Source organism: Salvelinus alpinus, chromosome 3, assembly GCF_045679555.1.
Source record: "Salvelinus alpinus chromosome 3, SLU_Salpinus.1, whole genome shotgun sequence".
In the NCBI taxonomy this organism is placed as follows: Eukaryota; Metazoa; Chordata; class Actinopteri; order Salmoniformes; family Salmonidae; genus Salvelinus; species Salvelinus alpinus.
The window spans coordinates 3,624,915-3,641,710 of record NC_092088.1 but is presented as its reverse complement, the minus strand read 5'-3'; the positions used below and the strand labels follow the sequence as shown (position 1 = coordinate 3,641,710).

At 45.4% G+C, this 16,796-nt stretch overlaps 1 protein-coding gene across 3 annotated transcripts in view; it reads left to right on the top strand.

The window, feature by feature from the left end:
* pkz (protein kinase containing Z-DNA binding domains) overlaps positions 1 to 16,796 on the top strand; it is a 39,452-nt gene that overhangs the window by 5,512 nt on the left and 17,144 nt on the right. For 2 of the 3 annotated variants that reach the window (XM_071391293.1, XM_071391295.1), the window contains exon 2: positions 4,415 to 4,780. In XM_071391293.1, coding sequence (XP_071247394.1) covers positions 4,415 to 4,780 — 366 coding nt within the window. Of the gene's footprint in view, positions 1 to 2,213; positions 2,538 to 4,414; positions 4,781 to 16,796 lie in introns of those variants that run through there. The other variant, XM_071391294.1, reaches the window with a different exon arrangement.

The following is a 16,796-nucleotide window of genomic DNA, read 5'->3' as shown; positions in this document are numbered from 1 at the left end:
TGGGCAAGTTCCCATTGCTTGGAAGGCAGCCACAGTTTGTCCTTTATGTAAAGGGGGAGATCAAGCGATTCCTAACTGTTATAGGCCTATATCTATTTTGCCCTGTTTATCAAAAGTGTTGGAAAAACGTGTCAGTAAACAACTGACTGGCTTTCTTGATGTCTATAGTATTCTCTCGGGTACGCAATCTGGTTTCTGCTCAGGTTGTGGATGTGTCACTGCAACCTTAAAGGTCCTCAATGATGTCACCATTGCCCTTGATTCTAAGCAATATTGTGCTGCTATTTTTATTGACTTGGCCAAAGCGTTTGATACGGTAGACCATTCCATTCTTGTGGGCCGGCTAAGGAGAATTGGTGTCTCTGAGGGGTCTTTGGCCTGGTTTGCTAACTACCTCTCTCAAATAGTGCAGTGTATAAAGTCAGAACATCTGCTGTCTCAGCCACTGCCTGTCACCAAGGGAGTACCCCAAGGCTCTATCCTAGGCCCCAAGCTCTTCTCAATTTACATCAACAACATAGCTCAGGCAGTAGGAAGCTCTCTCATCCATTTATAGGCCGATGATACAGTCTTATACTCAGCTGGCCCCTCGCTTGATTGTGTGTTAAACTCTATACAAAAAAGCTTTCTTAATGTCCAACAAGCTTTTTCTGCCCTTACACCATGCCTAAACCGGACGCGCACAAATTGATTTGTTGAAATATCAAAACAAACTCTGAACCAATTATATTAATTTGAGGACAGGTCGAAAAACATTAAGCTTTTAGGGAAATTTAGCTACATAGCTTGCTGTTGCTAGCTAATTTGTCCTGGGATATAAACATTGAGTTGTTATTTTACCTGAAATGCACAAGGTCCTCTACTCTAAAAGGGTCAACCGAGTTTGTTTCTAGTAATCTCTCCTCATTACCACAACCGACCTCAGTTCATCTTTCATTCACCCACGTGGGTATATGTTGCTAATAACCAATGAGAAGATATCACGTGGGTATATGCTTCTAAAAATCAATGAGGAGATGGGAGAGGCAGGACTTGCAGTGCGTTCTGCGTCACAAATAGAATCAACTTCTATTTTAACGCCTGGCAACGCAGATGCTTTTTGGATCGCGCGAGCAGTTTGGGTGCAATGATTGGATAGCATGTATGTGTACATTTATTTTGCAACGCTCGCGAACGCGACTCGTCCAGTTTGGGCATGGCGTTGACCTTGTTCTGAACACCTCCATAACAAAGGTCATGTGGTTTGGTTAGAAGAATGTTCCTCTCCCCACAGGTGTGATTACTACCTCTGAGGGTATAGAAGTACTTGGGAGTATGGCTAGCTAGACGGTACACTGTCCTTCTCTCAGCACATATTAAAGCTGCAGGCTAAAGTTAAATCTAGACTTGGTTTCCTCTATCGTAATCGGTCCTCTTTCACCCCAGCTGCCTAACTAACCCTGATTCAGATGACCATCCTACCCATGCTAGATTACGGAGACATAATTTATAGAATGGCAGGTAAGGGTGCTCTCAAGCGGCTAGATGTTCTTTACCATTCGGCCATCAGATTTGCCACCAATGCTCCTTATAGGACACATCACTGCACTCTATACTCTTCTGTAAACGGGTCATCTCTATACCTCTTCAATCTCTTCATTCAAAGACTCAATCATGGACACTCTACCTTCTTGCCCTTTATGCTGTTGTCTGTGCCCAATAATGTTTGTACCCTGTTTTGTGCTGCTGCCATGTTGTGTTGCTATCATGTTGTTGTCCATCTGTTGCTGCCATGCTATGTTGTTGTCTTAGGTCTCTCTTTATGTGGTGTTGTGTTGTCTCTCTTGTCGGGATGTGTGTTTTGTCCTATATTTTTATTTAATTTATTTGTATTTTTAATCCCAGCCCCCGTCCCCGCTGGAGGCCTTCTGCCTTTTGGTAGGCTGTCATTGTAAATAAGAATTTGCTCTTAAAATAAAGGTTTACTAAAAAAAATACAAAAACAGCCCTAGGACATATTATACGTTTTGTTCTATGGGATAATGTTTATCAATTAACATAACTTTTTGTTAATTTAAAAAAAAATTGTTATAAAAGAAAAAAAAGCACATAAAGTCTTCATAATTCATAAAGGTCATGTTAGCTGACTCCTATCTCATATAAAAAAAATAAGTATAAGATCTCCAAAACCTGTGTTAACCTCAGACCTTATTTTCGGTGTTTATTCCTAAACCCTATTCTCTACCCATTCATTTTCGCCATAGGGATGGCTGAACGAATCAGACGTAACTCATTTCCGGGTTGTAAGGTAATGGCTAGAAAGAATCCAGCTTTTGTCAGAATTGACTTTTCGAAAGCAGTTTTAGGAGAATTTACGCAGCAGGTTAGGAGAATAAACGTGACAGGCTATGGGAATTAGGTTATGGTTAGGAAAAGAGTTAGCGTTAGCTAAAATGCAAAAAAAATCTGCCTTTGACCTACATTGGACAAAAGCTGGATCCCATCTAGACATGACCGAAAATAAAATATTCGGCAAGTCATTTTATCTCATCTGGAAGGTAAGACGAAATCCTACTAATGCTATAAATGTAAAGTTCCAATCTGTTTATTTATATGAAATTCGACGTAGGCCTAGTACTTCTATAAATGTAAAGTCCCTATCTGTTTATCTATATGAAATACGACGTAGGCCTAACGTGAGTACTTCTATAAATGTACAGTTCCTATCTGTTTATTTATATGAAATACGACTTTACCAGGTGACCATGTCGCGGTTGGATACTGTAGCCAGCTGTGGGCTAGAGTGATCCTATAGGTTAGCTTCTACCGTAGGTTAGCTTCTACCGTAGGTTAGCTTCTACCGTAGGTTAGCTTCTACCGTAGGTTAGTTGCTACTAACGTTATAGGTTAGCTGCTACTATAGGTTAGCTGCTACTATAGGTTAGCTGCTACTATAGGTTAGCTGCTACTATAGGTTAGCTACTACTATAGGTTAGCTGCTACTATAGGTTAGCTGCTACTATAGGTTAGCTGCTACTAACGTTATAGGTTAGCTGCTACTATAGGTTAGCTACTACTATAGGTTAGCTGCTACTATAGGTTAGCTGCTACTATAGGTTAGCTGCTACTATAGGTTAGCTGCTACTAACGTTATAGGTTAGCTGCTACTATAGGTTAGCTACTACTATAGGTTAGCTGCTACTATAGGTTAGCTGCTACTATAGGTTAGCTACTACTATAGGTTAGCTGCTACTATAGGTTAGCTGCTACTATAGGTTAGCTACTACTATAGGTTAGCTACTACTATAGGTTAGCTGCTACTATAGGTTAGCTGCTACTAACGTTATAGGTTAGCTGCTACTATAGGTTAGCTACTACTATAGGTTAGCTGCTACTAACGTTATAGGTTAGCTGCTACTATAGGTTAGCTGCTACTATAGGTTAGCTGCTACTATAGGTTAGCTACTACTATAGGTTAGCTACTACTATAGGTTAGCTGTTACTAACGTTATAGGTTAGCTGCTACTAACGTTATAGGTTAGCTGCTACTATAGGTTAGCTGCTACTATAGGTTAGCTGCTACTATAGGTTAGCTACTACTATAGGTTAGCTACTACTATAGGTTAGCTGCTACTAACGTTATAGGTTAGCTGCTACTAACGTTATAGGTTAGCTACTATAGGTTAGCTACTATAGGTTAGCAACTATATGTTAGTTATGAGACCATTTTAGAAATAGTGCTCAAGTAATCATCATGTTTCACACTGATTACATTAATAAATACATTAAACTGTATATAGCTGTTTGTAGTAGTAATAACTTGTAAAAGGAATAACTGCTTTTCAGCAGTTTGTATTATTTATGGTTGAAAAGCATGAACTGTGTATTTTATGCTCAGAGGTTTCCAACATACTGATGGGTGGAATCAGCCCGATTTGCTGCGTTCAACGTTCTATTTCATTCCGGATTTTGGCAATGAAGCCCTACTACTTCCTTTGAGTCAGATGAACTCGTGGATATCATTTGTATGTCTGTGTGCAGTTTGGAGGAAGTTGCTAAGTAGCGTTAGCGCAATGACTGGATGTCTATGGTAACTTCTAGCTTGCTATTAGATACCATAGACTTCCAGTCTTTGCGCTAACGCTAGTTAGCATTGGCTAGTGAAACTACCTCTAATGTTCTTCATACTGGATGCAGACACTTACAAATGGTACCCAGAGTTCACCTGACTCTGGGGAAGTAGATAAAGGGCTTCATTGCCAACATCTCTAAGTTTCCCTTATTAAGTTGGCGCAGCAATCAGGCTGGTTCCAACAGGCTAACTTCCAACAGTTTATGACAATGATTTCATAATTGTAACTTGTACACTGAACATCACCTGGCTAAAGTCTGTCATGTTTCCTTTATCCTTTACTCCCATGCTTCAACATTCTAGTGACTATGTCCTGCGACAACCAGCAAGGAGACCAGTTGGATTTGAAGGAGAGAATATGTACCTTTTTAAAGGTGAAGAAACAAGGATCCACTGCCCTCCAGATAGCGAAGGCTGTTGGACTAAAGACGGCCAAGGATGTAAACCGTGTCCTGTACACTTTAAACAGAGCTGGACTTCTTTATGTAACACCAGACATTCCACCAGTCTGGTCTGTGAGTGTTCCAGAGTCAGATCGAGTGCCTAGTCCTTCTGAGACCCCTGGCATCACAGTGGAGGAACTGAGAAGGGTGCTGATGTCACAGAGTGATGGAAGAGGGATGAGTGCACCACAAATTGCCAGAGAATTGGGCCAATCACAAAACTTAGGTGAATAAGTATCTTTATACAACGGGTGGGTCTAATCCTGAATGCTGATTGGTTAAAACCGCATTCCAGCCGGCGTCTATTCCACAAGTTACCACCACCTAAATCTAGGACGTTAAAATGCCTATTTACTCTGTTCCACTGTCTCATCAGCCCAGCCAGGCAATTTATAAACTTGATCTCCACTATAAAAAGCATCTAGACATTATCTCACATTTCTTTTAGACTAACATTTAGTTTTCAACAGGGGAGTTTTGTAATAACCTTGCTGTCTGTCTGTCCGACATTTGTAACATTGTTTCAATATTGAAATTCGATCTCCAGCTGTCGAATAGTAGTGAAAATGCATTGTTATGAGCGTGTCGGGAGTAGGGATGAGACAGGCAGGCAGGTTTTCTCAGCCCGTCGAAATAACAAATCGGCATAATTTTTATGCAGATATACAAAGAAATAGCAATAGAAAACAGGTCAAATGAAACAAAGTGCAGCTAGTTTCCAGTCTTTCCTCCTTCAGTTTGAAGTGATTGTGTTAGCTGTGTTGTTGGCTAGCTCCTCTGAACAACAGTGTCCTGACGAGAGAGCACATTTTCTATGACAGGTGAAATCATGCCTCATTAGCTCATTGTTATGGATGTATCTAAATAAATGTCACTAGAAAACAGCTTCAACAAATGCAGCTACTTTTTTGTTATTCTGTCTGCACTGTTTGACTGTAAATTAGCCGTAGTTGGCTAGCTAGCAAGTAGGGGATAAGAACGTTGACAGCCAGTATGGCAATAGAATATTTAGAATGAACGTCTGGGTCGCGTCCATAGATACAGAACACGAAGACTTTAATACTGGCTCTGGCAACCGAACCGATAGGACGAACGACCAGCCGGCTTGGGTAGCAACCCTAGATTTTTGTCGGGACTATATCTTATGGAAGGATGAAATAGAATGAATAAATTCCTCAATGTTTTTAATGAAAATATGTCAATCATTATTTAAACATGTTGGTAACCCGTTTTATAAAAGTGATCATGGCTTCGAAGCCAGTGTTTGGAGGATATATTGGCACGGTTTGCCGGCCATCGACGTACCAATATACCCTCCAAACACCGGCTTCTCAGGCATTTTCACTGAACATCAACTGGCTAAAGTCTGTAATTTGTTCCTTTACTCCCATGCTTCAACATTCTAGTGACTATGTCCTGCGACAACCAGCAAGGAGACCAGTTGGACTTGAAGGAGAGAATATGTACCTTTTTAAAGGTGAAGAAACAAGGATCCACTGCCCTCCAGATAGCGAAGGCTGTTGGACTGAAGACGGCCAAGGATGTAAACAGTGTCCTGTACGCTTTAAACAGAGCTGGACGTCTTTATGTAACACCAGACATTCCACCAGTCTGGTCTGTGAGTGTTCCAGAGTCAGATCAAGTGCCTAGTCCTTCTGAGACCCCTGGCATCACAGAGGAGGAACTAAGGAGGGTGCTGATGTCAAAGAGTGATGGAAGAGGGATGAGTGCGCAACAAATTGCCAGAGAATTGGGCCAATCACGAAAATGTGTGAATAAGCATCTTTATGACCTGCAAAGTAGCGGCAAGGCAGAAAAGTTGGGAGAGAAAGTGTGGAAAATGAAGGATGAAGCAAGCTGTGGATGAGAGCTTATTAAATACAAGAGGTAAGTCTGTGAATGTGGCACACATAGGGAAAAAATATATATATAACAAATTAAACTAAAAGATACAGAAATGTAATAATGTTCAACGTTTAGTATCCAATTTCACAAACAAAATAGAAAATGACTGCAGGTACTTATATATTCTATTACTTATAATTAGCGTAGAAAAATAGTACACAATGTTTCCTCCCTTAGCTAGTGGCAAGCTGTGACATACTGTGCTACCAACTCTATAACATCAGACCTTTCCCCAAAAAGTACACTAAGTTTCTCTTTGTTAGATTGTTCTGTGAATGTAAAACTTTTCATTTTGAATTTTGGGAAGACGTTTCTAATTGATATACACTGCTCAAAAAAATAAAGGGAACACTTAAACAACACAATGTAACTCCAAGTCAATCACACTTCTGTGAAATCAAACTGTCCACTTAGGAAGCAACACTGGTTGACAATAAATTTCACATGCTGCTGTGCAAATGGAATAGACAAAAGGTGGAAATTATAGGCAATTAGCAAGACACCCCCAATAAAGGAGTGGTTCTGCAGATGGTGACCACAGACCACTTCTCAGTTCCTATGCTTCCTGGCTGATGTTTTGGTCACTTTTGAATGCTGGCGGTGCTTTAGTGGTAGCATGAGACGGAGTCTACAACCCACACAAGTGGCTCAGGTAGTGCAGCTCATCCAGGATGGCACATCAATGCGAGCTGTGGCAAGAAGGTTTGCTGTGTCTGTCAGCGTAGTGTCCAGAGCATGGAGGCGCTACCAGGAGACAGGCCAGTACATCAGGAGACGTGGAGGAGGCCGTAGGAGGGCAACAACCCAGCAGCAGGACCGCTACCTCTGCCTTTGTGCAAGGAGGAGCACTGCCAGAGCCCTGCAAAATGACCAGCAGGCCACAAATGTGCATGTGTCAGCATATGGTCTCACAAGGGGTCTGAGGATCTCATCTCAGTACCTAATGGCAGTCAGGCTACCTCTGGCGAGCTTATTGAGGGCTGTGCGGCCCCACAAAGGAATGCCACCCCACACCATGACTGACCCACCGCCAAACCGGTCATGCTGGAGGATGTTGCAGGCAGCAGAACGTTCTCCACGGCGTCTCCAGACTCTGTCACGTCTGTCACATGTGCTCAGTGTGAACCTGCTTTCATCTGTGAAGAGCACAGGGCGCCAGTGGCGAATTTGCCAATCTTGGTGTTCTCTGGCAAATGCCAAACGTCCTGCACGGTGTTGGGCTGTAAGCACAACCCCCACCTGTGGACGTCGGGCCCTCATACCACCCTCATGGAGTCTGTTTCTGACCGTTTGAGCAGACACATGCACATTTGTGGCCTGCTGGAGGTCATTTTGCAGGGCTCTGGCAGTGCTCCTCCTTGCACAAAGGCGGAGGTAGCGGTCCTGCTGCTGGGTTGTTGCCCTCCTACGGCCTCCTCCACGTCTCCTGATGTACTGGCCTGTCTCCTGGTAGCGCCTCCATGCTCTGGACACTACGCTGACAGACACAGCAAACCTTCTTGCCACAGCTCGCATTGATGTGCCATCCTGGATGAGCTGCACTACCTGAGCCACTTGTGTGGGTTGTAGACTCCGTCTCATGCTACCACTAGAGTGAAAGCACCGCCAGCATTCAAAAGTGACCAAAACATCAGCCAGGAAGCATAGGAACTGAGAAGTGGTCTGTGGTCACCACCTGCAGAACCACTCCTTTATTGGTGGTGTCTTGCTATTAATTTCCACCTTTTGTCTATTCCATTTGCACAACAGCATGTGAAATTTATTGTCAATCAGTGTTGCTTCCTAAGTGGACAGTTTGATTTCACAGAAGTGTGATTGACTTGGAGTTACATTGTGTTGTTTAAGTGTTCCCTTTATTTTTTTGAGCAGTGTATATATTTGGGGCAGGTGATTTAGAACTGTATATCGCTCCTGACCCACAGTGATGCCAGTCTGTCCTCTCTGGCTTCCTGACCCACAGTGATGCCAGTCTGTCCTCTCTGGCTTCCTGACCCACAGTGATGCCAGTCTGTCCTCTCTGGCTTCCTGACCCACAGTGAGGCCAGTCTGTCCTCTCTGGCTTCCTGACCCACAGTGATTCCAGTCTGTCCTCTCTGGCTTCCTGACCCACAGTGATGCCAGTCTGTCCTCTCTGGCTTCCTGACCCACAGTGATTCCAGTCTGTCCTCTCTGGCTTCCTGACCCACAGTGAGGCCAGTCTGTCCTCTCTGTCTTCCTGACCCACAGTGATTCCAGTCTCCTCTCTGGCTTCCTGACCCATAGTGATTCCAGTCTCCTCTCTGGCTTCCTGACCCACAGTGAGGCCAGTCTGTCCTCTTTGGCTTCCTGGCCCACAGTGAGGCCAGTCTGTCCTCTCTGTCTTCCTGACCCACAGTGATTCCAGTCTGTCCTCTCTGGCTTCCTGACCCATAGTGATTCCAGTCTCCTCTCTGGCTTCCTGACCCACAGTGAGGCCAGTCTGTCCTCTTTGGCTTCCTGGCCCACAGTGAGGCCAGTCTGTCCTCTCTGGCTTCCTGACCCACAGTGATTCCAGTCTGTCCTCTCTGTCTTCCTGGCTCACAGTGAGGCCAGTCTGTCCTCTCTGGCTTCCTGGCCCACAGTGAGGCCAGTCTGTCCTCTCTGGCTTCCTGACCCACAGTGATGCCAGTCTCCTCTGGCTAACCATGTTTTTTTGATGGTGTCTGTATTTCTGTATTTGGTTAAGGTTTGGCTTTGTTCGGGCTCTTTTACATGGTAACAGCAAAACTGAATCTCTCCCTCTCTCTCCCTCTTTCTCTCTCTCTCGCTCTCTATCTCTCTCTGCAGTTATGATCCAGATATTTCCATCACACCAAGTAGACCGCTCTTTATTAAATCAAACTGTTCCTAGATGACCCAGAGGACTACGATCCCATTCTCCTGTGAAGAAAAACGCATATTACCTCACAAGCTACCCTCACTATTAAAACATTCACCCTAGTCTACCCTCACTATTAAAACATTCACCATAGTCTACCCTCACTATTAAAACATTCACCATAGTCTACCCTCACTATTAAAACATTCACCATAGTCTACCCTCACTATTAAAACATTCACCATAGTCTACCCTCACTATTAAAACATTCACCATAGTCTACCCTCACTATTAAAACATTCACCATAGTCTACCCTCACTATTAAAACATTCACCATAGGCTACCCTCACAACACAAATTGGATGGAAAAACGTACGCCGTGAAGATTGTGCAGAATATGGGGTAAGACCAGAGGAGAACGACTGCCCCCTCGTTGAAGCCACAAAGTTAAAGGCCGACTGTGGTACTGCAGCAGGAAAACAGGATCTCCGTTATAGTCAAATCAAATGGAAAAATGGCAATCTATGTGGAAAACATAATTCAAAGACAATTATGTTTACCAATAGTTGCTTCTACTACACCAGATGTCCTTGAACCGATTTAATTTAAAATTGCACACAGAGGAAGTTGTAAGAATCATTTAGTTGCTAATGTCAGCCTGCAGTACCCTGGTCGGCCTTCAACTTGACTTACTCAATGAGAGGGGGCAGCACTGAGCTAGCCTGCAGTACCCCGGTCGGCCTTCAACTTGACTTACTCAATGGGGGGGGCAGCACTGAGCTAGCCTGCAGTATCCCGGTCGGCCTTCAACTTGACTTACTCAATGGGGGGGGGCAGCACTGAGCTAGCCTGCAGTACCCCGGTCGGCCTTCAACTTGACTTACTCAATGAGAGGGGGCAGCACTGAGCTAGCCTGCAACGTCACTTACAGAAGTAGCTCAAAGTGCGCATGTTATGTCTCCATGAGACGCAATCTTAACCGACTTCATTTGGCTTCAATGCGCCATTGAGTCTTCACATAGGAATGAATGGTGTAACGTGATCAATAGCTTTGTCCATTCATATATACAGTAATTGGCTAAGATGCTACTATCCCTATTTTTCCCCGAAACGTGTTATGAATAGTGTCTATTAGAGGTCGAATGATTATGATTTTTCAATTATTGGATTAACCGATTATTGGAGAACCAAAAAAAAGCCTATACCGATTACTCGGCCGATTTAAAAAAAAAAAAAATAATAATAATTATATATATATATATTTGTAATAATGACAATTACAACAATACTGAATGAACACTTATTTTAACTTAATATAATACATCAATAAAAATCAATTTAGCCTCAAATAAATAATGAAACATTTTCAATTTGGTTTAAATAATGCAAAAACAAAGTGTTGGAGAAGAAAGTAAAAGTGCAATATGTGCCATGTAAGAAAGCTAACGTTTAAGTTCCTTCATCATAACATGAGAACATATGAAAGCCAAATCGTTGTCCAAAAATACCGATTTCTGATTGTTATGAAAACTTGAAATCAGCCTTAATCAATCGGCCATTCCGATTAATCGGTCGACCTCTGGTGTGTATCCCTCTTACCTTGTTGTGTGTCTTCTGTATGCTATAGTTGATGCTCATTAGCAACTATCAACTGTTCATTTACATGTTGTAATTATGATCCTGTCTCTTACAGAGAAGCAAATCGTGAAGTGAAAGCACTGGCTACCTTGGAACATTCTAACATTGTTCGCTACTATACGACTTGGCCTGAGGATGCCAATTGGGTCGATCGAGGCTACAGCACAGAGTTAGTAAAGACAGTATTATTAAGTCTAATTTTGCCACTTAGATTCATTAATTTGTGATCATCAAAACATTTTAAATTCAGGAGCATATTATTGTGTTCAACTCTTAGGTCGTTGGTCCAGTCTAAAATCTCAGAAGACTGACAATTATTCAAACCAGGGAGATGGATCTACACATGTAACAAATCAATCAGATTTAGACCTGTCTGAAACAGCCAGCGAAGACCAAGCAAACCAGTCATTGGCTGATTCCAGCTCAAGGTGAATCACTTTACCGTTATGTGTGTATTTATCAATTCAGTTGACAATGTCCCTGAGAAAATTTCTTGACTTCTGTATTTGTTAGTTTTTTTCAATAGGCTACATCTGTCACATTCTACAATGATATTCAATGGGCTACATCTGTCATATTCTAGAATGATATTCAATAGGCTACATCTGTCACATTCTAGAATGATATTCAATAGGCTACATTTGTCACCACATCCTCATCGACAGACTCGATAGCCTTGGTTTCTCAAATTATTGCCTCGCCTGGTTCACCAACTACTTCTCTGATCGAGTTCAGTGTGTCAAATCGGAGGGCCTGTTGTCCGGAACTCTGGCCGTCTCTATAGGGGTGCCACAGGGTTCAATCCTCGGGCCGACTCTTTTCTCTGTATATATCAATGATGTCGCTCTTGCTGCTGGTGATTCTCTGATCCACCTCTACGCAGACGACACCATTCTGTATACATCTGGCCCATTGGACACTGTGTTAACTAACCTCCAAACGAGCTTCAACGCCATACAACTCTCCTTCCGTGGCCTCCATCTGCTTTTAAATGCAAGTCAAACTAAATGCATGCTCTTCAACCAATCGCTGCCCGCACCTGCCCGCCCGTCCAGCATCACTACTCTGGACGGTTCTGACTTAGAATATGTGGACAACTACAAATACCAAGGTGTCTGGTTAGACTGTAAACTCTCTTTCCAGACTCACATTAAGCATCTCCAATCCAAAATTAAATCTAGAATCGGCTTCCTATTTCGCAACAAAGCATCCTTCACTCATGCTGCCAAACATACCCTCGTAAAACTGACTATCCTTCCGATCCTTGACTTCGGCGATGTCATTTACAAAATAGCCTCCAACACTCTACTCAGCAAATTGGATGCAGTCTATCACAGTGCCATCCGTTTTGTCACCAAAGCCCCATATACTACCCACCACTGCGACCTGTATGCTCTCGTTGGCTGTCCCTCGCTTCATGTTCGTCGCCAAACCCACTGGCTCCAAGTCATCTATAAGTCTTTGCTAGGTAAAGCCCCGCCTTATCTCAGCTCGCTGGTCACCATAGTAGCACCCACCTGTAGCACGCGCTCCAGCAGGTATATCTCACCCCCATAGCCAATTCTTCCTTTGGCCGCCTCTCCTTCCAGTTCTCTGCTGCCAATGACTGGAACGAACTGCAAAAATCACTGAAGCTGGAGACTCTTACCTCCCTCACTAACTTTTAAGCACCAGCTGTCAGAGCAGCTCACAGATCACTGCACCTGTACATAGCCCATCTGTAAATAGCCCATCCAACTACCTCATCCCCCATACTGTTATTTATTTTATTTATCTTGCTCCTTTGCACCCCAGTATCTCTACTTGCACACTCATCTTCTGCACATCTGTCACTCCAGTGTTTAATTGCTATATTGTAATTATTTTGCCACTATGGCCTATTTATTTTCTTACCTCCCTTATCCTACCTCATTTGCACACACTGTATATAGACTTTTTCGATTGTATTATTGACTCCATGTTTATTTATTCCATGTGTAACTCTGTTGTTGTTTGTGTCGCACTGCTTTGCTTTATCTTGGCCAGGTCGCAGTTGTAAATGAGAACTTGTTCTCAACTAGCCTACCTGGTTAAATATAGGTGAAATTAAAAATATGTCACATTCTAGAATGATATTCAATAGGCTACATCTGTCATATTCTAGAATGATATTCAATAGGCTACATCTGTCATATTCTAGAATGATATTCAATAGGCTACATCTGTCACATTCTAGAATGATATTCAATAGGCTACATCTGTCACATTCTAGAATGATATTCAATAGGCTACATCTGTCACATTCTAGAATGATATTCAATAGGCTACATCTGTCACATTCTAGAATGATATTCAATAGGCTACATCTGTCACATTCTAGAATGATATTCAATAGGCTACATCTGTCATATTCTACAATTCTATGTCCATTATGCTTGCAGCCCACCGTGTTTGTTACGTATCCTAGTGCAATTCCTCTGTCTCCCACCCCCATGCCAACAGCAGCAAGCAAGGGATTTCATCTGATCATCTGACCTCATTTATAGATGAAATCACCAGGTGAATGACTGAAACACCTGGCAAAGTATACTCATGACCAATAACCCACCGCCGCCCCTAAATGCATCATTCATGCCAGTGTACCAACCTCGCAACTTGTCACAAGTGAAGAACACAATTCGTCGAGCAAGGGACGTGACTGTTTTGAAACGGGGTGCGTTGGTAGCAACACATATGATGGGTGACGTTCTTCCCAGATTTGTCACCCATATGGAGACTGGACCCACAACCCTTCTGGTGGTGCCAACACATATGAGTGACGTTCTTCCCAGATTTGTCACCCATATGGAGACTGGACCCACAACCCTTCTGGTGGTGCCAACACATATGATGGGTGACGTTCTTCCCAGATTTGTCACCCATATGGAGACTGGACCCACAACCCCTCTGGTGGTGGCAACACATATGATGGGTGACGTTCTTCCCAGATTTGTCACCCATATGGAGACTGGACCCACAACCCTTCTGGTGGTGGCAGAACCTGAAATGGTTGAAGAGGCCAAGGCAGTCATTAAAATCAAACACCAAGGAGCTATGTCACCACGTTTGACCTGGGCAATTGTTATGTTTCACCCCTTGTTTTCCGTCATGTAGCTTTTCAAGAGGCACCTGTCCTTCTCCTGGCGTTCTTCAAACTGTTCTTTCACACCATCCTTTCACTCCTTCTCCAACTGTCACCAGCAATCTTCTGCGGCTATTGAGGGTTGTAATCCAGTCTGTGCTGCTGTAAGACAGGATTGTCATTAGCTTGGAACCACATCTGGAACAGAGGGTGACCAATCTGTGGCCGATTAGCAGCAGGACATCCAAGAGCTCTTGGCCTTCGAAGTCAAGGAGTGACAACGAATGCACACCGGAGAGAGAGTGTGTCCACCGGGGAGAGTGTCCACTGGAGAGAGAGTGTGTCCACTGGAGAGAGAGTGTGTCCACCGGGGAGAGAGTGTGTCCACTGGAGAGAGAGTGTGTCCACCGGGGAGAGAGTCCACCGGGGAGAGAGTGTGTCCACCAGAGAGAGAGAGTGTCCACCAGAGAGAGAGTGTCCACCGGGGAGAGAGAGTGTCCACCGGGGAGAGAGTGTGTCCACCGGAGAGAGAGTGTGTCCACCGGAGAGAGAGTGTGTCCACCGGGGAGAGAGTCCACCGGGGAGAGAGTGTGTCCACCGGAGAGAGAGAGTGTCCACCAGAGAGAGAGAGTGTCCACCAGAGAGAGAGAGTGTCCACCGGAGAGAGAGTGTGTCCACCGGAGAGAGAGTGTGTCCACCGGAGAGAGAGTGTGTCCACCGGGGAGAGAGTGTGTCCACCGGGGAGAGAGTGTGTCCACCGGAGAGAGAGTGTGTCCACCGGAGAGAGAGTGTGTCCACCGGAGAGAGAGTGTGTCCACCGGAGAGAGAGTGTGTCCACCGGAGAGAGAGTGTGTCCACCGGGGAGAGAGTCCACCGGGGAGAGAGTGTGTCCACCGGAGAGAGAGAGTGTCCACCGGAGAGAGAGTGTCCACCGGAGAGAGAGTGTGTCCACCGGAGAGAGAGTGTGTCCACCGGAGAGAGAGAGTGTCCACCGGAGAGAGAGAGTGTCCACCGGAGAGAGAGTGTGTCCACCGGAGAGAGAGTGTGTCCACCGGGGAGAGAGTGTGTCCACCGGGGAGAGAGTGTGTCCACCGGGGAGAGAGTGTGTCCACCGGGGAGAGAGTGTGTCCACCGGGGAGAGAGTGTGTCCACCGGGGAGAGAGTGTCCACCAGAGAGAGAGTGTGTCCACCGGAGAGAGAGTGTGTCCACCGGAGAGAGAGTGTGTCCACCGGAGAGAGAGTGTGTCCACCGGGGAGAGAGTGTGTCCACCGGGGAGAGAGTGTGTCCACCGGGGAGAGAGTGTGTCCACCGGGGAGAGAGTGTGTCCACCGGAGAGAGAGTGTGTCCACCGGGGAGAGAGAGTGTGTCCACCGGGGAGAGAGAGTGTGTCCACCGGGGAGAGAGAGTGTGTCCACCGGGGAGAGAGTGTGTGTCCACCGGGGAGAGAGTGTGTCCACCGGAGAGAGAGTGTGTCCACCGGAGAGAGAGAGTGTGTCCACCGGAGAGAGAGAGTGTGTCCACCGGAGAGGGGCCCCGGAGAGAGTGTGTCCACCGGAGAGAGAGAGTGTGTCCACCGGAGAGAGAGAGTGTGTCCACCGGAGAGAGAGAGTGTGTCCACCGGAGAGAGAGAGTGTGTCCACCGGAGAGAGAGAGTGTGTCCACCGGAGAGAGAGAGTGTGTCCACCGGAGAGAGAGAGTGTGTCCACCGGAGAGAGAGAGTGTGTCCACCGGAGAGAGAGTGTGTCCACCGGAGAGAGAGAGTGTGTCCACCGGAGAGAGAGAGTGTCCACCGGAGAGAGAGAGTGTGTCCACCGGAGAGAGAGAGTGTGTCCACCGGAGAGAGAGAGTGTGTCCACCGGAGAGAGAGAGTGTGTCCACCGGAGAGAGAGAGTGTGTCCACCGGAGAGAGAGTGTGTCCACCGGAGAGAGAGAGTGTGTCCACCGGAGAGAGAGAGTGTGTCCACCGGAGAGAGAGTGTGTGTCCACCGGAGAGAGAGTGTGTCCACCGGAGAGAGAGTGTGTCCACCGGGGAGAGAGTGTGTCCACCGGGGAGAGAGTGTGTCCACCGGAGAGAGAGTGTGTCCACCGGAGAGAGAGTGTGTCCACTGGATCCCTGATTTCGAGGCTTATCAGTCGCTCTCCGACATCATGGACGAGTGCACAATATGTGCTAAACAGCTCGGGCATCCAGTCAGACGGAATTACAAACATCTGCTCCGAGAGCTTTAATGTTGTCCTCGTGTGGCGCAGCTTCTCCCGACTGGTGCAGCGCTCTAAGGCACTGCATCTCAGTGCAAGAGGTGGCACTACAGTCCCTGGTTTGAATCCAGGCTGAATCACATCCGGACGTGATTGGGAGTCCCATAGGGCGGAGCACAATTGGCCCAGCGTCGTCCGGGTTTGGCCGGTGTAGGCCGTCATTGTAAATAAGAATTTCATCTTAACTGTGGCTTGCTTAGTTAAATAAAAGGCATGAAGGTCAGAATAGATGAATCAGTTTATCTACTCTACCAACTCCAAACCAATGCCTTGAAGGAGGTGCTGCGGGGCCTACTAACCTAGGGATTTACCACCTGACCCCTGAGTGCCGTGAACAATTTTCCAGCTGAATGCCCACCATCGGTTTCCCTTACCACATGTCGGAGGAAGACATGGTGTCCTTTGCTGAAGGCATCCAGTCCTGTGTGGCACAGGAAGAGGAAGACATGGCAGAAACTGGAGCGGAGGCCTTGGCCAGGATGATTTTGGCAAAAGGACAAAT